Genomic DNA, 24,683 nt, shown 5'->3' with positions numbered 1-24,683 from the left:
GGAAAATTAAAGACCAATTTATGGACACAGATACAGAAATCCTAAACAAAATATTAGCAAACTGAATCTAGTATTGTAGAAAAAGGAAAAGATCATGACCAAGTTATGTTTATACCAGAAATGCAAAGGTAGTCTAACATAAGGAAAACCTATAAGTGTCATTTACCACATCATCAGATTATTGGAGGGAAAAAACCATAATCATCCTATGAAACAGAAAATGTATCTGATAAAAAATTCAACACCCTTTCATGATTTAAAAACAATAACAAAAACTTCTTAGCATGGAGGAACAGGATGGAACTTGCTTAATCTGATAAAACCTGTAGAAATCTACAGCAAATATCGTTCTTACTAGAGAAAAGTTAGTGGTGTTTCCTCTAAAATATACAACAAGACAAGGATGCCCACTGCATCTTTTCTATTCATCACTGTACTGGAGGTCCTGGCCATCTCAGTAAGACAAGAAAAATAAATTAAAAGCATAAAGATTGGAAAGGAAAAAACAAAACCGTCATTATTAATAGCTGATATGGTTGTCAACATAGAAAACACAAAAGAATATATAGACAACTTAAAAGGAAGCAGGGTTCCTTGAGAAATGGTCGATTCTGGGGTTGGGACTGGGGCAGGAAGATAAAAGATGAGTAGGGAGTATCTTGTAGCACTGACAAGTAAGGAAGTACTTAAAAACAAAAGGATGGGGCCATGTCAACGGGACACAGAAGCCAACCTAAAAGAGCCCCCGGTGGCCAAAGCTGGAACAATTTGAGCCACAAGACAAATAACAGTATTGGATTTATATCTCAAATTATTAAACAAATATGGCATGAGTTCATACTGATATAAACAAGTAACTGAATAAATAAGTAAGTAAATAAAGGAGAAGAAACAAATCTTTTTTACAGAAGAATTCCAAATAATATATGTAATTACATCCCCTTCCAGAGGTGAAGCTTAATTCCTTCCCTTCTTGAGGGTGGGCTAGATTCTTTCAAAGAACAGAGAATGAAAAGGGAAAAAAAATACCAACTTTACAGTGGAGAAACCTGGCAAACACTACCTTAACTAAGTGGTGAAGGTCAACATCACCAGGGATGTGATAGGGATATCACATACCCCTGATATGATGTGATGAAAAGGGCACTTCAACTCTGTGGTATTCTTTCCAAGAACAACCCCAGTCTAATTATGAGGAAAACTTCAGACAAATCCAAATTGAGGGACATTCTATAGTACATCTCAAAACTGTTAAGCTTATAAAAAACAAGGAGACTAAGAAAATGTCATAGACCAGAAGACACTAAAGAGACATGACAACTTAAATGCAATGTGGTATTTGGAATTGGCTCCTAGAACAGAAAAAGGACATTAGTGGGAAAACTGATACAGCTATATAAAGTCTGAAGTTTAGTTAATAGTAATATACCAATGTTGTTTTCTTAGTTTTGACAAAAATATCACAGTGAAGAGTATACAGGATCTCTCCATACTGTCTCTATTTACTTTTCTATAACTAAAATTATTCTAAACTTAAAAGTTTGCTTAAAGGTAATGAAAGTTTAGCAAGGTGAATGGCTATAATAACAATATAAAAAATCAACTTCATTTCTATATACCTGCAAAAGAGATAAGACACATTAAATAACAAGATCTCATTCATAATAGCAGTAAAAGCCATAAATACCAAGGAAAAAAATCTAACACAAGATATGCAAGACCTTATACAGAAAATTATAAAGTTCTACCAAAAGACATTCAATAATTTATTTAAAATGAAAGGATACATCATGTGTATAGCTAGGAAGACTCAACATCACAAACATATCAATTCTCTTCAAACTGATCTACAGATTTATTCCAATTCCAATATTTTTGTAGAACACGACAAGCTTATTCTGAAATGTGTTTGAAATAACAAAGGGCCAAGAATATATGATACTCCTGAAGAAAAATAGGATGGGAAGATTTTGCTCTATCAAATATCAAGATTCTTTATGAAGCTAAAGTAATTAAAGGTAGTGTGGTACTGATTCAGGGGCAAAAAGTTGGCCAATAGCAGAGATCCCAGAAACAGACCTACACAGATGTGAAACTTTGATGTATGATAGAAGTGGCACTTCAGATCATTAGGCTATCTGTGGGGAAAATAACACAACTGGCTTCCTATCTCATAACTTACACTACACAAAAATCAATTCCAGTTAGATTAAGGACTTAAAAGTTAAAGGTAAACCTTTAAACTTCTATTAGAAGAAAATAAAGAATATCTTCATGACCATAGGTTAGGGAAGACAACACACAAAAAGTGCTGGCTACAGAGAAAAAACTGAATTGTTGAACTCATTTAAAATTAGGAATTTCTGCTCATGCAAAGACACCATAAAGAAAGAAAAAGGCCACAAACGAGAAGATATTCACATATAACTGACAAATGATGAGTATCCAAATAATTAAATAACTTCTGTAAATCAATAAAAATGATAAAAATATCAATTTTTAAAATGGGCAAAAGATATTAACAGTCATTGCACAGAAGAAGAAACATGTGTGGCCAATAAACATGAAAAGATGCTCAATTATTTAGTAATTTGAAAAATGCTAATTAAGTCCACAAAGACTCACTATAATGACAAAAATTTAAAAGTGGCACAATATCAAGTATTAAAAAGGTGTATGTGAATCAATGGGACCTCTTACAAATTGCTGAAAGGTGTGTAAATTGGTACCAAGAGCTTAAAATACATTTTGGCATAATCCCATCAAGCTGAATGTTTACATGTCTTATTAACCAGCAATTCCATACATAGGTATATACCTTAGAAAAATGAGTGTCCATGTGTACAAGGAGACATGTACAAGAATGTTCATAATAGCACTTTTTATAAGAGCAAAAAGCTAGAAGTGACCCAAATGTCCCTCAACAGGTAGATGGATGAATAATTTAAGGTCACCCAATGAAATATCATATGGCATTGAGAATGAACAAGCTACAGCTACATGCAAAACAGGTGAATCTTGGAAACACGATAATGAATGAAAAAAGTAAGTCACAGAAGACCACATACAGTATGATACTATTTTTTACAGAGCTCACAACCAAGCCAAAACCACAATGTATTGGTTAAGCATCTCCACAAATATGAAAAAAAAATCAAAAAGAGCAAGGGAATGTTAAACACAAGACTTAGGAGAGTGGTAATTTCTGGCAGGAGGGGTGGGAAATGGGACTGAAAATGACACAGGGATAGATGCTATCATTAATGCTGTTCTTGGGCGGGGTTGCAGTTCCTGGGTTTTCATTATTATTATCTCTATAACTTATGTATATAATGTATATATTATTTTATTATATGTGTAAGATATTTTATATGAACAAACAGTGAATGGGAGAAGAGTAGGAAGAAGTGAAGAATGACAACTCTTTTGAAGAGTTTTGTTGTTAGAGGAATAGAGAAATAAAGTCATATTTGCAAGGGGATGTGGGATGAAGAGAGTTTTACATTTTTTAAAGATGGGAGCAACAGGAGATCAATGGAATGGCAGAGTGAGGACTTTGGTGAGCCAGCTATCCCTCTAAGACAATGAAAATAAGGGCAAACCAACTAAAATCAATCAATTCAAAACTCTGGCAATTAACAAAGGCATAGAATGAAGTGAAAATCATTGATCCAAGAGAAACGACTGAATCTTGGCAAGACAGCAGGCTCTGTGCCTTTTTTGTGTGTGACATTTTAACTTGTGGCTATTCCCATCCTCCCTCCCTCTCCAGCTTAGTGGTTCAGTAGCCAAAAGCTGAATAAATTCCAGAAAACAGAGAGATGCCTTGGTCAGGAATTTAAAAGGAAATCCTGGAGAATGAGACAACTATAGAGAACTCTGAAAAGTTCTGACATATTCCTGGGAATCTAAAGGGCTGTGCACAAGAAAGAGCTGGAAAAGGAGAGGGCCCAAGTCATTACTTTTGGCTGACTGTGAGGCCTTGTGCAGGCAGAAAGTGAGAACTCAGGCTGCCCTGTAATCTGGCTGAAGTTTGAAGGCATGCCTTCTCACACAGATCCCCTTGGCAGAGGGTAGAAGACATATAGACAAAGTATTTAAAGACATCTGACCAATCAATGGCTGACCACCAAATTATACTTACCAGGTGTTACCCCTAGGAATCCAGGCTTAAAAATAAAAACAAGATCTTTTTAAAAAAAAAGTTAGCAGAGAACTCAGAGGCCACATAATGCAGGGAATATAGAATCCACAGAATTAGTCAAGAAAAGTTGCCAAACAAATAAATGACAACAAGAAAAATAACAACAACCACACAACATACACACATACACACACACACACACACAAACCAGAATAACAAACCTTGAGGGTGGAAGAGTCTGATACTAGAGTTGTTAGAGTAGAATATCTAAAATGTCCAATTTTTAACAAGAAATTATGAGACATACAAAGAAACAGTAAAGTATGTTACATATACAGGGGAAAAAGCAACCAAAAGAACATGTCCCTGAAGGGGCCAATGTTTGGGACTTAATAGACAAAGACTTTATACTAGCTATTATAAATATTTTTGAAGAACTAAAGGAAACAATATCTAAAGAATTGAAGGAAAGTGTGAGAACAATGTCTCACCAAATAGAGAATATCAATAAAGAGATAGAAATCATTTAAAAAATCAAATAGAAAATCTGGAGTTGAAAGGTATAATAACTGAAATAAAAATTTCACTTAGAAGGGCTCACCAACATATTTGAGCTGGCAGAAGAGAGAAAAGGTAAATTTGATGATAGGTCAAATAGAGATTATCCATTTCTTGAAAGCAGAAAGAAGAAAGAATGAAAAAAAAAAGAAACAGCCACACACACCTGTGGGACACCATCAAATGTACCAACATATACATAATGGGAATCTTGGAAGGACAAGAGGATGAGAAAGGGGCCAAAACGTCACAAATTTGATGAAAGATATTAATCTATACATTCAAGAAGCTCAAGTAGAATAAACTGATGAAAGTCAAAGACAAGAAAATCTTGAATGTAGCAAGAGAAAGATGACTTATTGAATATAAGGGATCCTCAATAAGATTAACAGCTGATTTATCATCAGAAACCATGGGGGCCAGAAGACAGTGTAATGATATCTTCAAAATGTTGAAAGAAAGAGATGGAGACTTCTTTATCCAGCTAAACTGTCCTTCAAACATGAAAGAAAAGTTAATATAAACAAAAACTGAAAGAATTTGTTGCTAGTAGACCTACCCTACAAGAAATACTAATTTCAGGCTGAAATTAAAGGACACTAAATGGTAACTTGAAGGTAACTACACAGGTATTATGAAAGAAAGTACTTTTGCTTGTAACACTTTTATTCTCCTATCTGCTTTAAAAGATAACTACATAAAGCAATAATAATAAAACTGCGTTGGCAGGCTTATAATGTATAAAGAGGTAATTTGTATGATAATAATACTATGAAGGAAGGGAGAGGGAACAGAGATATATTAGAGCAAAGTTTTTATATACTATTGAAATTAAGTTAGAATTAACCCAAAGTAGATTTTCTCAAGTTAAGATGTTAGTTGTAATCCCCAGGGCAACCACTAAGAACGTAGCTCAAAAATATATAGTTAACAAGGAAATTAAAAAATTATACTAGAAAATATCTACTTGATATATAAGAAGAGAGGAATCGAAGAACAAAGAAACAGAAAAGACATAAGACATACACAAAGCAAGTATCAATCCTTCACAAACTCTTCCAAAAAATATAGGAGGAAACACTTCCCAATTCATTTTATACAACCTGTATTATCCTGATACCAAAATCAAAGACATCACAAGAAAACTACAGACCAATATCCCTTATGAATATAGATGTAAAAATCCTCAACAAAATACTAGCAAACCAAGTCCAGCAGCATATAAAAAGTATTATATAATATGACCAATTAGGATTTATTTCAGGAATGCAAAGTTAGTTTACTACCTGAAAATTCATCAATGTAATATACCATATTAATAGAACAAACATAAACTCCACATGATCACCTCAGTAGATGCAGAAAAAGCATTTGACAAAATCCAACACCCATTCATAGCAAAAACACTCAGAGAACTAGGAGTAGAAGGGAACCTCCTCAATTTGATAAAGGGTATCTATGTAAAACCCACAGCTAACAACATGCTTAATGGAGAAAGACTCAATATTTTCCCCCTAAGATCAGGAACAAGACAAGGATGTCTGTGCTCGTTACTTCTAGTCAATACTGTAGGTCTAGCCAGGCTAATTGGTCAAGAAAAATAAATACAAGGCATCCAAATTGGAAAATAAAAGTAAAACTATCTCTATTTGTAGATGACATGATTTTATACATAGAAAATCCTAAGGAATCCACTAAAAACTATTTGAACTAATAAACAAGTTCAGAAATGTGACAGGACAGAAACCAATAAACAGAAATCAACTGTATTTCTACACACTAGCACTTAACAATCAGCAAGTGAAAGTAAGAAAACAACTCCATTTATAATAGTAGCAAAAAGAATAAAATACCTAGGAATAAATTTAACAAAATAAGTGCAAGACTTGTACGCTGAAAACTACAAAACACTTCTGAAAGAAAGAAGATCTAAATGGAAAGATTTCCCATGATCATGGATCGGATGACTTAATATTGTTAAATGGCAATACTTCCCCAATTGATATATAGATTCAACACAATCCCTATAAAAATTTCAGCTGATTTTCTGCAGAAATTGACAAGATGATCCTAAAACTCATATGGAAATGCAAAGGATTTAGAACAGTCAAAACAATCTTGAAAAAGAATTACAAAGTTGGAGGAATCCCATTTCCTGATTTCAAAATTTACTACACAGTTAATTTAATCAAGACAGTGTGGTCTGGCATAGTGACAAACATATTGATTAGTGGAATAGAATTGAGAGTCCAAAAATTAACTGTTACATTTATGATTTACGGTCAACTGATTTTTCACAAGGTTATCAAGACAATTCAATGAGGGAAAGAATACTCTTTTCAACAAAAGGTGCTGGGACAACTAGATATCCACAAGCAGAAGACTGAAATTTGGATTCCCTACCTCACAGCATGCACAAAAATTAACTCAAAATGGATCACTGGCCTAAATTTAAGAGCTAAAACCGTGCAATTCCTGGAAGAAAAAGGAATAAATCTTTGTGACCTTGGTTTATGGAATGGTTTCTTGGATACGACACAAAAAGCTCAAATGATAAAAGAAAAAAACAGATAAATTGAACTTCATCAAAATTAAAAACTTTTGTGCATCAAAGGACACCACCAGGAAAGTGAAAAAACAGGGACTTCCCTGGTGGTCCAGTGGTTAAAACTTCGTCTTCCAATGCAGGGGGTGTGGGTTAGATCCCTGGTCGGGGAGCTAAGATCCCACATGCCTCGTGGCCAAAAAACCAACCAAATAAATAAATAAATAAAACAGAAGCAATATTGTAACAAATCCAATAAAGACTTTAAAAATGGTTCACATCAAAAAAAAAAAAAAACCAACTTAAAAAAAAAAAGTGAAAAAATAACCCAGAATGGAAGGAAAGATGTGCAATTCATATATCTGCTAAGAGACTTGTATCTAAAATATATAAAGCATTCTTACAATCTAACAATAAAAAGAAAAATAATCTAATTTTAAAAGGGCTAAGGACAGAAATAGACATTTCTCCAAAAAAGATATACAAATAGCCAATAAACACATGAAAAGATGTTCAACATCATTAATTATTAGGGAAATGCAAATAAAAACCACAATGAGACACCACTTCATACCCATTAGAATGGCTATAATAAAAAAGACAGACAATAAGAAGTGTTGGTGAGGATATGGAGAAATTGAAACCCTCAAACATTGCTGGTGTGAATGTAAAATGGTGAAGCCACTTTTGCAAACAGTTTGGTAGTTCCTCAAAAAGTTAAACACAGAGTTGCCATATGACCAAGCAATCCCACTCCTAGGTATCTACCCAAGAGAAAAGAAAACATACATTCACACAAAAACTTGTACACAAATGTCCTGAGCAACATTATTTAAAATAGCCAAACGTGAAAACGACTGAAATATCTATCAACTGACTAATGAATAAACAAAATGTAGTATATTCACACAATGGAATATTATTTGGCAATAAAAGCAAATGCCACATGCAACAACATGGATGGACCTCAAAACCAGTATGCTAAGTGGAAGAAGCCACTCATAAAGGCCAATATATTGTATGATCCAATTTATATGAGATGTCTAGACTAGACAAATCAATAGAGACAGAAAGTGCGTTAGTGGCTGCCTACGGTTGTGGGGAGGGGAGTCATGGGGAGTAACTGCTAATGAGTATGAAGCTTCTTTTAGGGGGGAATAAAAATGTTCTAAAATTGATTGTGGTGATGGCTGCACAACACTGTGAATATACTAAAGACCACTGAATAGTACCCTTTTAAAGGGTGAATTTTATGGTGTGTGAAATATATCTCAATAAAGCTGTAACAAAAAGATGGAAGCAATAACAGGATGTCTGTGTGCTAATGGGAATGACCTTGTAGAGAGGGGGAAATTGAGGTAGGAGAGAGAGGGGGATATTGCTGAAGCAATGTACTCAAGTAGGTAAGAGGATGGGATCTAGTGCCAAAGTGGAAGGACAGGATTTTGATGACAGCAGGGACAGTTTTTCCATAATAACAGAAAAGAAGGCAGAGTATATGAGTACACATGCTGCTTGGTGGTTGGATGTGGTAGTGGGAATCAGTGGAGGTTTTCTTTTGATGGTTTAAAATTTTCAGTCAAGTATGCAGCCTGAGCCTAGGATGGGAGAGGAGGTGTTGGAGATTTGAGGAGAGAGAAGGTATGAAATAGTTATCTAGAAGGGTAGGACAGTGAATAAGGAAGTACAGTGGAGCTGGCAGAGTTGGATTTAGGCAGGGCTGGGGTTTTGCCTGATAAGTGTGCTAAAGTGACAGAGGGCAAGGGAAGTGAGGATGTATGCAAGGGAATGATTATTATGATGGACCACGGAATCTAAGCTGATTAAAGGAAGGACATGGGAACATGGAGGAAGTAAAGGGTAGTGAAAACGTTCAGTTCCAGTGGCATTGAAGGATTGTTGGAATTGGGGTGCTAGAGGGAGTGAGCTAGAAGGATAAGTACTGGTTGGAGAGCAGGATGCCTGAAACTGAGATTATGGAGGAGATGCAGTCACAGGTACTGATAAGAAGGGTAAGACTATCGGGGTGAGTGGCTGAGGTGGGGCTGAAAGGCAAGAGCACTGTAGAAGAGCAGACAGAACTGAGAGACAAGACCACTGGAAGGGTCATCTACGAGGATATTAAAATCACCAAGAAGTAGGACTGGAGTAGTGTTATAGAGTGACAGTGAGCTAGTAGCTAAATCCTTCTAGGAATGAGGCGTGACCGGGGCAGGCATGTGTGCATGTCTGTACCTGACTATAACACACAGGTAGGTGATGGTATAGTCTGATGATTTGAGATTTAAAACAAAGTGGTTGATATTTATATAACCTTAATGTATCTCTCTACAAATTACTTATTAATTACAAAGAAAAAAGAGTAACTACAATGGAGAAACCTGGAGACACTAACTTAAACAAATAGTCAATGTGAACAAAACCAGTATTGGGATAAACTGACATCCTGTGCCTCCTGATATAAAGCACTGAAGACACATCTCTTCTGTGGTATTCTTGCCAAAATTACATAACTTAACTGTAATCACAAGGAAACATCAGACAAACCCAAGTTCTATCAAATAGCTGGCCAGGACTCTTCAGAAGTATCAAAGTCATAAAAGACAAAGAAAGACTAAAGAACTGTCCCAGATGAAAAGTGCCTAAGGAGATATGACAACTAAACACAATGTGGGATCCTGAATTAGATCCTAGAATAGAAAAATTATATTAGTGGAAAAACTGATGAAATTCAAATAGGTTCTGTACTTTGATTAAGAGTATTGTACCAATGTTAATTTCCTAATTTTGATAATTGAACTGTAGTTGTATAATTTCTTAACATTTGGGGAATGTAAGTGAAGGATATATGGGAATTCTTTGTACTATTTTTATAACTTTTTAAAAGTCTGAAATTATTAAAAATAAATTTTAACTCTAAAAAACCAGAGTGTTTAAGAAGGAGGCAGAGAAAATGTCTGGGAAGGACATATAGAGTGAGGACACCTACCCCCATGTCCTGGCCTCCTGGCAGCAGGGGTATGAGGAGGCTGCTGGGGGAGCAGAGCGCTCAGGGGAAAGCCAGATTTCCATTCAAGCAGTGGTTCTCAGTGGGGGATTGAATAGACAGTCAAGGGGTGTTTCAGAGACATTTCTGACTGTCACAATAATTGGAGATTATAGTGACATTTAGTGGGCATTGACCAGGGATGCTCAGCATTCTGCAGTGCACAAGACAGCTCCACACAGCGAAGAATCGTACTGCATCCCATATGACTTTAGAATGTTCCACCAGACAATCATGTAGGTGAAAAACGTGTTCATTCATTCATTCAACAAACACTTATTGAGAGAACCTACTGTGTCCAAGCACTGTTTTAGGTAATAGGGATACATCAAGGCACAAAAAAGACAACCATCTCTGCCCTTCTGGAGTTTACAATCTAGTGGGAGAGCCAAACAATAAACAACAAACATAATAAAGATGTAAGATATATTATGCAAGAGGGTGAGGAGCACTATGGAAAAAACAGATCAGGGTATGTGCTAGGGGAGAGTTGCAATTTTAAACAGGATGGTCAGGGTAGGCCTCATTGAGAAAGTGACATCTGAGTAGAGGCCTGAAGGAGGTGAGGGCATGAGCTTTGTGGATATTGGTGGGGGGAAAGCATTCTAGGTACAAGGGATGGCCTAGTACAAGCCCCTGAAGTGGATGTGTGCCTAATATGTTCAAGTAGCCTAGAGGAGGTCAGGAGGGGTGAAAGAGAGGGAGCAAATGGGGAGAGTGGTAGGAGATAAGGTCAGAGAGGTTATGGGAGCCAGATCATGGGTTTTAATATATAATGACTTTTACAGTAATTCAACAACCATATAAATTGAGGGAAGATTGCACTTTGTTTTGTTTAGAACCTCATGAAGAATTGTTCATCATCTAGGAAAATAGCATCACCCTATCCATGGTTTCTGAGTCACAGTGTAGCTGTCACACTCCCAGGTACAAACATCGTATGTGCAAGACCATTTCATTATGTCTTCTAGTGGAATTATATCCCAGCCTTTACATACTGAAATACATATTGTTTTATTATAAATTATTTTTCCTTTACTACTCCCTTATATTGAATTAGGACATTATATTGGTTTTGGGGGGAATTATGTGTGTAGACAGATTCTATTATCTATGCACTTCAATTCAGAACAGTGAAAGAGATGTTTCAAAACATACATCATAAAAATGGAGTGTTGTGTTCAAAAGGTATGAGAACCACTAAGGCATGGCAAGAAAACAACGGGACTATTCAGAAACCAGGCAGAGAATGAAGGGGATTTTGCTGATGACTGAAGGTGAGTTCCAGAGGCCTGGTCAATTCCAGGGCTGTATGGGAATGTAACTAGGAGACCCCTGGTCTCTGATCTTCTTGTGGAGACTAACATAATACAGGATAAGGGCCAGATCCACTTTTTCATCTAAGCTGCTCCCCACCCTGGGTGGGGGGGGGGTCTCACCTGTTTAACACAGTAGGGTGGGGAACAAAGAGGGTTGTCTCCTCAATGAGGCCAGAAGCAGCCTAAGGCCAGGCTCCATTTTTTTACCCCCAGAACAGACAAGAACCCCAGACTAAGCTCATAGGCACTCTCAGGCCAAGCTCATTGCTATAAACAATGCACCTCTAACCTGTTTAGGGATGGGAAAGAGGCAGAAAGAGGAAAAGCAATAACAGAGAAAGACAGAAGCATTCAGAAAGAAGAACCAATTGGGGTGGGGGAAGGGTCAGAGACAGACAGGGAGAAAATAAAGCCAAAGGCCAAGAGAGACTATATTCTTTTCAATCATAACTGTCATTATTTATTGAAACTTTTCAAGGGGCCAGGCGCTGGGCAAAGTGATGCACTGTATTGTCTCAGGCGGAGATTATTAGACTCCCATTTGACAGATGGGGAAACTGAGGCCCAGCTGGGTGAGGCTCAAGGTCTTACGGCTAGCTTTAACTGGCTGGGTCAGGATTCAGCCTTATAGGTCTGGGCGGTCTACTATGTCTCAGAGAGGGAGCCAGACAGAAAGATAGAGACAAACAGACAGAAAGATGGAGATAAGGACAGAGGAAGGGGGAGTGGGGTGGGCAGAGAGTGAGAGACAGACGGAGACTTACAGACACGCAAGCAGACGATCACGTGAGCTGCAGACCTGCACAGTACACCGTTTCCCAAGAGACAGGAATGGGGGGAGCGCGGAGGGTGGGCATGGGCGGTGGGCTCCGCAGGGTACTCACCTGGTTGCCGTCTGGGGGCCGCAGGAGCACTCGCCCTCCCCTTGCTACCCGCACGATACTCCGCAACCCGCTGACCTAGGGTTGAGAGGCCGCCCAGGTAAAAGCTCGCCCAGGTCCCACCCCTCACGCGCTCCGGCCCGGCGTCTTTCCCCCCGCGTCCTCCACCCGCCCCCGTCTTTATAGCGTCTCACCGGGAACCTCGGGCCGTCGGTGCAGCCGCTGCCTCGCGCGAATAGACTCCAGGCACCGGCAGCTGGATCTCGCGAATAGACTGAACGCGTCCCTCCCGGTTGCTGGAGCGCTAGCGGGGTCGCAGGCCTCCACCGCTACCGACGGCTCCTGACTCCCATTGGAGGAGTGCCCTCCTGTCTTCCCTGGGATTGGCTGGAGATGGACACACTTTATTTTTACCCCCAAGCCAGGATCCAGGCCGAAGAAAACCCGCCCCTTTGGGGGTCTTTGATTGGTTTATAAGCCAAGCCCACCCTTTAATAGGATTGGCCAGGAGGAGGATCTTCATCGCTTTTTGCCAGTCCATTCGACAGGTCTTCGGGAGGTTAGTTGGGAGCACGCAGGCGCGAACCCCAAAGTGAGGCCTGGCGCGAGTCACAGGACAGTCGGAGGTGCGCGGCTTCTTGACGTCTTATTCTCCGTAAGCCACCTTGCGTAAGCCACCGCTCCGCTAAGAGACACGACTCTGCCCCCAATTTCCCATAGCTTACCCCCACCTGCAGGGATTTCTGAGCCAGGTTTCTCTCGCTCATAGTGAACGTAGTTCCTAGTTTTATCCCTGGAGGATGAGGTGGTTATAGGGGTCTGGCCAGTCACCCACCAGCCCCTGCTACTTACTGATTAAGACATTGGTCGAGTGACAGCCTCGCTTGGAGCCTCAGTTTAACCATCTGTCAAATGGGAAGATAATTTTTAAAAAAATCTTTCCTGAAAATGCCATTCATTCAATGGAGGATTCAATGAGAGAACATAAATTAATTGCCTGGAGCATAAACAATTAAGGTCTCCCCTCCCAATTCTTGCCTTTGCCGTTGTTTCAGCCTTAGGGAACTATGGCCCAGAGAGGCAAACTGTTTGGCTTGAGGTCACACAGCAATAAGACCCAGCATAAAACCCAGGCTTCTGTCCTCCAAACGAAAGGGGTTTAAGAAGAAAGGAGATACAGGTAGACCCTTCCTATTACCAGGGTTTCTTAATTTGGGTTCACAGATCTCCCTCCAATCCAGTCCAGGGACAGGGTTTAGAGGGGTCCATGAATTTGGATGGGAAAAAAATTACAGCTTTGTTTTCACTCTCCTCTAATTGAAATTTAGCATCTTTTCAGTAAAGAATGTAACTCACCATAGTATAATAGTGATAGTACCTGTGACTCTGTCACTAATAGAAATCACAGAGATTTTCATATCATATTATAGATGTTGTACATTTCTTGAAATATCATGTAATCTCATCTCTATCTCAAAATCATGGTTGTCATTAGACTCTCCATTAGATCTCACAAGGAGCATATATATTACTATAACATATTTGCTTTTCCATATTTTAGTAACTATTTTTCAATATAGTCAATATTTTGTGGTTCTAGGTATTTTATTTTATGCATTCAAAAGATATTGTTTTCTGAGAAAAGACGCATAGGCTTCACCAGATCACCAAACAGGTCCATGGCACACAGAAAATGTTAAGAACACTTGTCTTCAACTCTGGGCTCCAGGGGGACAAAGACTTGGTCTATTCATGTTTCCTTGTTGTAGTCCTATCACCGAGTTTCTATCAGGCACACAGCAGGTGCTCAGTAATGTTTACTGAATGAAAAATAGGATGCTTCCTAATGAAAAACAGGATCCTCCACACCCCCAACTGAGGGAGCCACTGATGGCCTTTTTGATCACCAAAGAAAGAGGGATCTAGTTTCCTGGATCTAGTTTTGTCCCTGCCAATCTGCTTTTATTCACAGAAGTGGGTGGCACTTTTAAGGTCTGGCCCCAGGAAGTCCTTGGAACCTTACCCTCAGGAGCAGGGCCCTCTGCTCCAGGGGAGTTGGGTGAGTTGTGAAGGATACAAAGACAAGTAGCTTCGGCATGGGAAAGGCCCTGGGGCACATTGGGCCTATGACTCCTCATTCTCCTCCTGGTTTCTGTTTGGGGTCCCAGCAAATGGGCCTGTCTTCACTGGTCTTCAGCAAAGACTGTATTTTGGAGTTGGATGTGACCTTAAAGACCTAGAAGAGTCTTCCCTTTTGGAGGACCAGACTAGGCAGGACCTGAAGCCACACCACACACTGAGGAGTGAGGGCGCAGGGAAAAGATGTCACCCTAGGCAAAGAACATCTTCTCCTCCCATGCCTCAGTCCAGGACATGAGCATCCTGGCCAGCTATATTAGAATCACATAATTGGGTCCTAACAGTGTCCCTGAAGTCAGAGGTCCTCTCTAACAGGGTGGGTGAAGAGAGGCCTCAAATGCCAGGATGAGGGGCTAGGGATTTGATTAGAGAAACAGAGAGGAATTAGGTAAGAGCATGATGAAGGCCAGGCTTCAGAGGTCTGCTTCAAGGCTAGACTCCATCTTGGGATCTTAGGCTGGTTGCTTCTCCTGGGCTGATCCCCCAGCATGATTAGCCTATTTGCAGATGGGAAAACTGAGACCCTCTATAGAGGGTGAGGAAGTCACGTTGTGAGCCAGATTATATTGAGACAAGGATACCCAGGCCGTCTCTCTCTTGAACTGACTGGGATCCTCTTGCCAGGCTGACCTCTTCCTGGCCCACTCCAGGTCCTTTGCCCCTCCTGCTTCCCCTGCCCCTCCACTTCATGACATGCTCATTGGGACTGGCTCCAGATACTGCACATAGGTGTCTCTTCCCTCTGCACAAGATGCCTTGACTCAGCGTCCTGCACTCTCAGCTCTGGCCCTGGGGCAAGATGTTCTCCTTTCTGAGCCAGAGTCTCCTCTATCCACTTCTGACAGTGTGGTCCCAGGTCAGAACCAGAGGCATCCAAGCTTCCATGCTCTCCCCAAAACATTCATCAGAATCTGGAGTATGTCCAAGATCTGGTATTCCAACCATTTCACAGAGGAGGTCCCACAGCAACCTGGCAGTCATACCTGACTTCTCTCAATCCCTCTCTTCCTATACCTAAAGCCTGTTGATTCCAGCATCTTAAAATCACAGAATACACACATTTCTCGTACAGGAGAATTCCAATTAATTTATGTAGATACTTCCCCCTCGAGGAGTTGGGAGGATAACTCCCCACTCCCTAAGCACGGGCTACACTTAGTGGCTTCCTTCCAAAGAGTACAGTATGGAAGGTGGGGGAATGGAGTAATTTTACAGTGGAGAAACCTGACATATACTACCTAAGCCAGGTGATCAAGTTAACATCAACAGTGATAAGGCATATCGATAGCGTGTACCCTTCATAGGATATGAAGAGAATGGTACTTTATTTCTGTGGTCTTCCTTTCCCAAACTCATAACCCCAGTCTAATCATGAGGAAAACATCAGACAAATCCCAGTTGAGGGACATTCTGCAAAATACCTGACTAGTAGTCCTCAAATGTTGATGACTCCAGGTCATCAAAAACAAGAAAAGTGTGAGAAACTGTCACAGCCAAGAGAAGTCTATGGCAACATGATGATTAAATGTAATGTTGTGTCCTGGATGGCATCCTGGAACAGAAAAAGGAAATTTGGTAAAAACTAAGGAAATCTGAACAAAATATGGAATTTAGTTAATAATAATGTATTGATATTTGTTCATCAGTTGTGACAGATGTATCATACTAATGTAAGACGTTAACAATAGGGGAAACTGGCTGTAGGGTATACGGACACTCTCTGTATTATCTTTGCGATAATTCTGTAAATCTAAAACTTCTAAAAGAAAAAATTTATTTAAAAAACCTTCCATATTGCCCCCATCACGCCACTCTCACCTTAGGTATAGCGTCAGCTTCCTCACTGCTCTCCCTCCCTCCAATCCATGCTCCGGGCAGCCAGCAGAGGGCATTCTGTAAAACGCAAATCTGACCGAGTCTGAAGACTTCCAGCAAAGTAAGGGCGTTGGATGGAAAGTTTGGGAGGTATATTACAGAAGACATACCCAGATGTCTGTGTAAATTATCGTTATGATCCAGAAAGAATCTGAGAGGTTTTTCTGGTGTCCGTGGAAATAAAGTTACTGTATCCAAAATTTAAAGCCACTGGGCCTTTCAGACGCCCAACTCCCGACCACCCCCCCACCCCCGGTCACACAGCTACATAGTAATTTTCCTTTGCTTTTCTTTTATCTCTATGCAAACTCCCCAGCCTGGGCTGTCTTTTCTTGCCTTCTCTCCCAGGTCCAGCTCCAAGGATCCTGCACCCTCTTCCTAAGACGAGAGAGCACTCCGGCATTATTGGATTGTGAAGTCCCGACCGATATCATTTTTATTTTACTACATGCGGACAAGAAAAATGGATTCCTCTGGCTCCCCCACACTCAGCTCATACTAGGCCCGAGGAAAGGTTTGACGCACGATAAATAAAAAGATGAATCACTGAATAAATGGATGTTCTAGGACCCAGGGCGTTCCTGTGCGCCTGCGCGGAGGGGAAGGCGTGGGATGCTGTTTGCTACCTGCCTGGGTCTGCTGCGGCCGCCCGGAGAGGGAGGGGCTTCCTCGGCCTCGCCCTGCCATTGGCCAGGATGGTCCGCATTGGCCTGACGCAACATTTCTGCGGTCCCGCGGAGCTCGCCCCCAGCCAGCCACCCCCACCCCCAGCAACTACCATCTTGCAGGCTACTGCGTAGACGAGGCGGCTGCTTGCGGGCCTGTGGGAAGGGAGACTGGCTGCTGGGGACCGCGCACCGGGTGGGACAAAAGACTCGAAGCAGCACTTTGAATTTGCTCAGAATTTTATTAGGATTACCAGGGTTCACAGGGAACGAGGCGGGACTTCTGGGGGAGGGGGACCAGAATACCGCAATGGCGAAGCGGCCTTGCATAGACACCGAGGTGGGCTAGCGGGCACAGCGGGGAAGGGCGAGGGATGGAGGGAAAGAGAGAGACGGGAGAACAGGGTGGCGGCAGAGACCCCCAAGGCCACAGCGGCCCTCCCCGCTTTGGGATCAAGGGTGTCCACTCCACACAGCACGAGGAGGGGGATAGAGGGGCCCTGACCAAGGCATCACAATAAATACGTTTAGCAGCACACAGAAGCCTGCGGGAGAGGAGGGCCAAAAGGAAGGGGGAATCCCCCTTTCCCTCCCCCCAAAATAAGAACTCTGCAATTACTAAACCATAAAAATAAACTTTAAACCCGTGTACGAAGTCAGTCATCCCCCAGAAGTGTAATATGGGGCCGCTCGGCCCTAGCTGATAGGGAGGGCAAATGGGGCAGGGGGAGAGGGATATAGAGAGGCAGCCCCCGCAAGGGTAAGACATTTATCCCGTTTTGCCCCTCTTCCCTGGGTTGGCCCAAGGGTTTGGGACCTGAAGCACCTCCTCCATGTCAGAGTCTTCTGAGTCTTCCCCTCCTTCTGAGTCTTCTTCGATTCCTTCCTCCTCCTCACTTCCTTCTTCATCATCACTGTCCTCACCTTCTTGCTCACTGCCTGTACAGGGGAGAGAGAAGTAAGGAGGGGAAAATGGAGGAGGATGGTTAGGTGGACAGGTAGATGTCACTCTTAATAGGGAACAGAGCCCACAGTCAGGGCTTCTGAGGGGCGGGACCATTCACCAAAAGCCTCTGCTTGGAACAAGCAGCCAAGTCTGTGTGAACTCAAGTCCAGAAAGTAAGGGCGAGTGGGAGGGAAGCAGGAAGGCAGAGTGGGATGCCTCTGTCCTATCAAAATTGATACATCTCTGAAAGTAGCTTTTTCACCCCCTGTATACAATGTGTGTCTCTTCCTGAGCTCTGACCTCAGCTGAATAAAACTTCTGTTCATCCAGAGGCAGCTCCCTCTCTCTTTCTCCCCAGTCTGATCCCAATAGGCCTCAGTCTGTCTTCTTCAGCCCAATTCCCCACCCCGGCTCCCACCCTAGGGTTGTACAAATAATTCTGCCTCCCCTTCTCTGAAAGAAGAGATGCCACCGAGTAGGAGGGGATGGGGCCGGCAATTCCCTCTGTTTCCCTACCTAGAAATATGTCTAGATTGTGTCTACTCGCTTATTCAATTCCTCCTTCCTCAGTGCCCTCAATGGAAGTTTGCCAGGGATCCCATGGTCAAAACCCCCAGGAGTGGTTGGTCTTCCTGCACCTTCCACCTACCCCAGGGGGCTGCCTCTCCTCCATCTGCCTGCCTACAGCCAGGCTCAAACATATCCCTTGTGTGCCTTCTGCCATCCCCTTCCTAGCCAAGGTTTGACTCTACTGCCTTAACCCCTGTTCATTCCCTCCCCATTCCTACTGTGGTCTGGCTCTACCCCCACCAATCCACTGAACCTACTCTTTCCAAGGTCACAGATGATCTATTCAGCCCCCAATCCGATGGACACATCCCAGTCCTCATTTTACTTGACCTTTCAGGAGCACTGAACACCAGTGACAATCCCCTCCTTCTTAGAATGTTCCACGACCTAGTGCTCCTCCTAAGTCTACCCTCTCAGAGCCTCAGTTTCCCCATCTATAAAAGGAGGATTAGTAGTACCTACCTCATAAGAGTTGCTGTGAGGATTAAATTAGTCAAAGCAAGAAAACCATTTAGAATAGTGCCTGGCACATAGTAAATACTTCATTAATGTTAATTGGACCCAGTTAACGTTAACCGGCCCCAGAATCCAGAGGTAGGATTCTGCTCTGGCTTATCTCCTTTCTTTACAATTTCTGACTTCCCAGGCATATCACCAACCACCTGCCTCTAAGCCACCCATACCTTATGTCCAACAAGCCCTTCCAACTCCATGTTCCTCCCTGCATCCCATCAATCCCACCACCATGCCCTTCCCCATCCCAGGAAATGGTGCCTCCTTTGGAGAGTCATCCAGGCCAGAACCAAACCTAGCAGTCACCTTAAATACCGCCTTCTCCCTCAACCCCCCATATGCAACCCTTCTTCAGCATTTCCCAAAATGTATTCTTTGGTGGACAGTGAACAATGGCCTTTGTGATCAAGATGTTTGGGAAATGCTGACTTCCACAATGTTTAAATAGGTTTCTTAGAGCAGGACTTATCAGAGCCTTTAAGGTGCCAATGTACATGTGACTCTACATAAGGATATTATTGTATGCAGTATTTCCGCAACATATTTGACCACTGAACCTTTTTGTGAGCAGCTTTTGGAACCAGTGAAGGGTCCTCAGATGACAATTTGGGAAACCCTGCCCAACATACCATGCATTTTCACCCTTCCAGGTTCTTTTTCATGTGATCCCTTCCACCAAGAATGCCCCATAATGCCCCTTAATGTGAAGGCAGCCTCCAATTCAAATGTCACTTCTTTTCTCTAGTTCTCTCCTTCTTGATTCTGGAGATAGAATTAGCTCCTCCCTCCTCTGGACTCACTCAGCACACTGTTCACTTCACCCCCAGCTCCCCAAACAAGCCTGGGAGTTCCCAGAAGGCCAGGGCTGGGTACAGAGTGTGCTGAATTGCAATATGTTTGCCATTTTTTTCCCTCTTTCTGTGGGAGAACCTGTCTTACTTAGTATACCACCCACTGCCTCCTATCTCTTCTCTCTGCTTCATTTGTCTTGTGCTCTGTTACAACTTATCTACCCATCACCAAGAATTGAAATTTGTTTTGGTTTTGTTACATTTGTGAGCTAAATGTTCCCTGACCTTGCTCTGTTTAAAAACTTACTCAGAATGCTTTTTTTTTTTTCTCTACAAGAGCAGATTGTGCTCATGCTTTGATACTCTGACCATGGGCAGATTTTCTCTGAGAGAAGAGAAAGGAGGTAAGACAAGAGGTGAGGGTCTAGCTCACCTTCCTCACTGCCCTCCTCCTCTTCTTCCTCCACTGATGATTCTTCTACGGAGATGTTCTCTACCTCGTCCTCATAGTCATCCTGGTTGGTGCTGTTATGGTGATCCTTGTCAGAGTCTTCAAGGTCATTCTCATAGTCTTCAATGTCTCTGTCATCATCATCGCTGCCTTCATTGTCACCTTCATTGCCATCATCATCACTACCTTCATTGTCACCTTCGTTGCCATCATTATCTTCAATGTCACTGCCGTCATTGTCTCCATTGTCACTGTCGCTGCTGTCCTGGTTGCTGCTGTGGTTGCCACCTTTGGGGTTCTCATCATCACCATTGGGGTTCTCGTCACCATCAGTGTTCTCATCGTTATCATCAGTGTTCTCTTCGTTGTCATCAGGGTTCTCTTCATTGTCATCAGTGTTGTTGTCTTCAGGGTTCTCACTGTTGTCATCGGGGTTCTCATTGTTGTCATCAGGATTCTCATTGTTGTCATCGGTACTCTCATTGTTGTCAGTGGTCTCGTTGTCATCAGCACTCTCATTGTTATCAGTGGTTTCATTGTCATCGGGGCTCTCGTTGTTAGTGGTCTCACTGTCAATGCTCTCATTGTGGTCAGGGCACTCGCTGTCACAGAGGCTCTCGCTGATGTCAGTTATCTCGTTGTCAGTGGTCTCGAAGCAGTCAGTGGTCTCCATGAAGTCAGAGATCTTGATGTCATGAATGGTCTCATTGTCGGTGATACCATCACTGTCTGAGGTCTCTCCAATAATGTCTTCCATGATGTGATAGTCATCAGAGTCTTCCACGATCACCACCTCATATTCATCCCTGTTTTTACTGTGGGGAAGCCTGGGGTTGAGTATAGGGTTGGTGGGAGGTGGTGTACCCAGAGCAGACACTGAAAGGTGGTAAGTAACTGGGGAGGCAGTAGGCTACAGGGGTTCCCAGGGACGAGGCTAGGTGGGGAGAGTCCCATTTCTGCCCCTGACTACATAACCTCAGGCCGATCACACCCCATTTCTGGGCATCACTCCCCACTTGTAAAACATAGTGGACTGGATTATCTCAAAGGTCCCTTTTGGCTCTACAAATACTGTGTGACACTAGCCTAGTCTTTGCCCCACCCCTAACAAACCACCTCTCAGCCACCAACCCCCACCATCACCTTTCTTCCTTTTCTTGCTTCTTTCTTCTTGCCCTGTAGCCCCCTTCTCCCATCATGTAGTAACGCACAGGGTTAACCCACAGGTCATTCTTGATAATCTGTTGAAAGAGACGGGGGAAGGGAGAACAGAGTTATGAGTACAAGCCACAGAGCCTACTCCCAATACTCCACGCACCCAGGGGCAAGCTAGCAAGGCCTTCCCTGGCAATGCCAGGAGGGGCCTCACTTCAGCAATCCTGTCGGCCTCTGGGAGGCTATGGTTTGAGAACCAGCTGAAGAAGCTGTGGCTGGCATCCTGGTTCCTGTGCCTGTGGGCCTGAGGTTCCTGGCCCCGGTGCCAGCGAATTGGGGTGGAGTGAGACACCAGCCGGCCTGGGGGGAAAGGAGGCTATGGAGAGGGTGCTGGACAAGGATAGATGGGGTGGGGGGCATGAATTTGCTCTGGGACTGCCTCTTACCCGAGCGATTGCGCTGGAACTCCTTGACGATCACCATATTTGTGAAGTAGGGGTTTGTCTGGAAGTACAGCTTCATTTTGTAGCCCATGGAGATATGTCTGAGATCCTGTACCTGCTCAGGGTGGGGGTAATGGTGGAATTCCCACCACGCCGTGACCCCTCCCACCCAACCCCCCCTCACCTCCAAGGACCAGATTCCTTGCCCGATCCTGGTAGAAAAGATAACTCTTTGGCCTGACCTGCAGATTGGTCAAGTAGCGGAAAATGTCTTCATCGCGTTGGTTGATCAAGATTGAAATTTTGGGGTGGTTGAGGAACTGATGGAGGGAGCAGTTTAGGTCAAGGAGTGACTGTTCAATGAGAAGGAGGGAAGGAAGGCCAGTCAGGGCTAGGCAGGGCAGAACAAAAGAGAGGCTGGAGCAGGAGAATTCCTTTTGTGGTCAATGGGACATGACCCATACTTTTATTCCCATGATACTGTCTGTGTGGTAAGAGCCTATGTTTATAAAATGTCAAACCTCTGTATTAAGTGGCCTTGCCATGGTTCATAATTGCTGTGTGTTTGGGTGCTGGGAGTCTATGTCCAAGTGATGTTGTGTCTCTGGGTGCTGAGGGCTTGTGTTCACAAGACATTGTGTGTCTGGGGGCTGAAGGCCCATGTGCAAATGATGCTATATCTGGTTGCTGAGGGCCTGTCATCACACGATGTTATATATATTTGGGTGTTATGGGTCTGTGTCCACATGATGTTGTGTATCTGGGTCTGAGGGTTTGTGTCCAGGTGATGCTATGGTCTGTGTACTGAGGACCTGTGGCCACATAATACTGTACCTGGGTGCTGAGGGCCTGTGATCATGTGATACTTTGCATGAGAGTGCCAAGGGTCTGTGTCCATATAATTCTATTAGGATGTTAAATCCATGTGTTCCTAACATGTTGCATGGTCCCCTAGAGATAAACTTATCACCAATAGTGAATTCTTGTTATTTTGCCCTTTCCTTCATTTAACTCCTTTCTCTCCATTCCTAGGTACTCCTTCTCCTGATCCTTCAGGGCTCCAGCCCCTTTCTAGCCCCCTCCTCTCCAGCCAGGATTGGGGTCTCCCTAGTATCTAAGCAGAGACCTAGGCTTGCACAGCCATGTGTGACTTGGGCACCCTTTCTGGGCCATTTCTCTGCTGTGTGCCCTTCTCCTCCCTCTTCACTGTCTCTGAGTCAGTTTATCTTCTGTGTGACCCTCCCCTCCTCCTTTCACCATCTCTGGTCCAATTTTTCTGCTGTGTGCCCCTCTACTATCCTCCCCCTTTCACCGTCTGTGATCCATTTTCTTTTATGCTATGCTCCTCCTCTCCCCCTTTCCCATCTGTGGTCCAATTTTTATGCTGTGTGCCCCCCTCCCCCCTTCACCATCTCTAGTCCAGCTTCTCTGATGTTTTGCCACACTCCTTCCATCCCTCCTCCACCAGACCTCGTCATTCTTCCAATAGGGGCCCGCCCCCACACCCTTTCACCCAGCCTGTCCCTCCCCCCACCGCCCCCCATTTCTGGTCATGGGCTCCTGGCCCATGAATATAGATGACAAGGATACTGCTTTGACCCAGAAGCCTGGGATATGCTGGATGATGAGATCTCTGCGCTCCAGGAAGGGTCTTCGCATCTGGATGAACTTGCGCTTGAGACGGAGGAAGGCCTTGCCCGCCTTGATATTCACCGCCTCCAGGTCCAGCTGAATGTTTTCCAGCGCCTGCAGGATGCACTCTATCTTCTCGGCATTCTTCTCTCGGCTTTCCCTCTTCACCTTCCTGGGCTTCCTCTTCCTCCTCCTCCTCCTCTTCCTCACACTTTCCTTTTCATCCTCGTCGTCGTCTTCCACGATGATGACGGTCTCTTCCCTCCCCCTTGGACCGGCTAACCTCTGGTACCCCCGCCCCCCTGCGCTACAGGTTTCTAGGGCCTTCTCTCCTGCAAAGCTGCTGGGCTCCGTCACCTGGAAGTCAATCTCCAGGCTTCCCCCAGAAACCTCCGAGGGAGAAAGCGTTTCCAGGCTCTCCGTGGGAGGGGGCGCCCCCCCGTACCCTGACTCGATCGCGGGCTCCCAGCCGGGACCCCCAGCCCCCAGGGTGAAGTACGCGCGGATCCCCCCCTCCTCCAGAATGACATAGGGCGGCGGCGGGGGCAGAGCGGGGCCCAGTCCCACCCCCCTCATGTCAGCCAGCACCTGTGCCGCCTCGGTTTCCTCCCGGAGCCTCGGGCGCTGCTGAGGTGGAGGCAGGGGCAGGCGCAAGAGAGGTGGCGGAGGCGGCGGCGGCGGCGGCGGCGGCGGCAGCTCGCTCTGAGGGGACTCGGAGCTACTGAGGCGGCGGGCCTTGGCCGGAGGCCCCTCATCCGGGCCGTCCATGGTGACCGCGTTCGCACAGCTCAGGGGCTCGCGCTCGCCCCTTCGCTCTCAGTCAGGCCGCCGCTGCCTGTCACACCTGAGGCAGAGCCGCGCCTCACGCGACCAGCTCTGCTCTCAGCCTCGCTCTGGCGCTCCCTCCCACAGCGCCTGCCCTACTCCCTCCGCGCCAAGCGCCAGACCCCGCCCCCTCGCTGACGCCAGGGGCCATCCCGCCTCTCCATTGGCTGCCAGCCGCCGCGGCT

The 24,683-nt window shown here is 43.8% G+C and overlaps 2 protein-coding genes across 10 annotated transcripts in view; both read right to left on the bottom strand.

Annotated features, from left to right (window-relative positions):
• KANTR (KANTR integral membrane protein) overlaps window positions 1-16,861 on the bottom strand; it is a 62,183-nt gene extending 45,322 nt beyond the window's left edge. For 4 of the 8 annotated variants that reach the window (XR_014239398.1, XR_014239399.1, XR_014239400.1 and 1 more), the window contains exons 1-2: window positions 12,688-16,861; window positions 12,497-12,571 (exon numbers count right to left, since the gene is read on the bottom strand). The gene's annotated coding sequence lies outside the window, so the exon portion shown is untranslated. The remainder of the gene's footprint in view (window positions 1-12,496; window positions 12,572-12,687) is intronic. The other 4 variants (XR_014239402.1, XR_014239403.1, XR_014239404.1 and 1 more) reach the window with 4 other exon arrangements.
• A 533-nt stretch (window positions 16,862-17,394) lies between these two features.
• On the bottom strand, window positions 17,395-24,588 carry TSPYL2 (TSPY like 2). 2 transcript variants are annotated; one of them, XM_082376838.1, is made up of 7 exons: window positions 23,632-24,588; window positions 22,284-22,361; window positions 22,045-22,156; window positions 21,813-21,958; window positions 21,587-21,684; window positions 20,426-21,258; window positions 17,395-18,111 (listed from the first exon to the last, which is right to left on the bottom strand). In XM_082376838.1, the coding sequence occupies exons 1-7, from the start codon at window positions 24,439-24,441 to the stop codon at window positions 17,942-17,944; spliced, it is 2,247 nt and encodes a 748-aa protein (XP_082232964.1). In that variant the 5' UTR covers window positions 24,442-24,588; the 3' UTR covers window positions 17,395-17,941. The 2 variants fall into 2 exon arrangements, with proteins under 2 accessions (XP_082232964.1, XP_082232965.1); XM_082376839.1 differs by having other exon boundaries at window positions 22,284-22,394; window positions 24,262-24,587.
• Window positions 24,589-24,683: the final 95 nt, after the last annotated feature.

The sequence above is a fragment of the Balaenoptera borealis genome (genome assembly GCF_965194805.1).
Source record: "Balaenoptera borealis genome assembly, chromosome: X".
Lineage (NCBI taxonomy): Eukaryota > Metazoa > Chordata > Mammalia > Artiodactyla > Balaenopteridae > Balaenoptera > Balaenoptera borealis.
The sequence above is the reverse complement of the archived record's forward strand: the minus strand, read 5'-3'. Positions and strand labels throughout refer to the sequence as shown.

Excerpts from the sequence above, each read along its gene's own strand:
- TSPYL2 (XM_082376838.1), bottom strand. The coding sequence starts at position 24,441 with ATGGACGGCCCGGATGAGGGGCCTCCGGCCAAGGCCCGCCGCCTCAGT. Across the intron at positions 22,157-22,283 it reads GCTACTTGACCAATCTGCAG|GTACAGGATCTCAGACATAT; the intron begins GTCAGGCCAAAG and ends CACCCTGAGCAG. Across the intron at positions 21,259-21,586 it reads AAGCAAGAAAAGGAAGAAAG|TAAAAACAGGGATGAATATG; the intron begins GTGATGGTGGGG and ends GCTTCCCCACAG.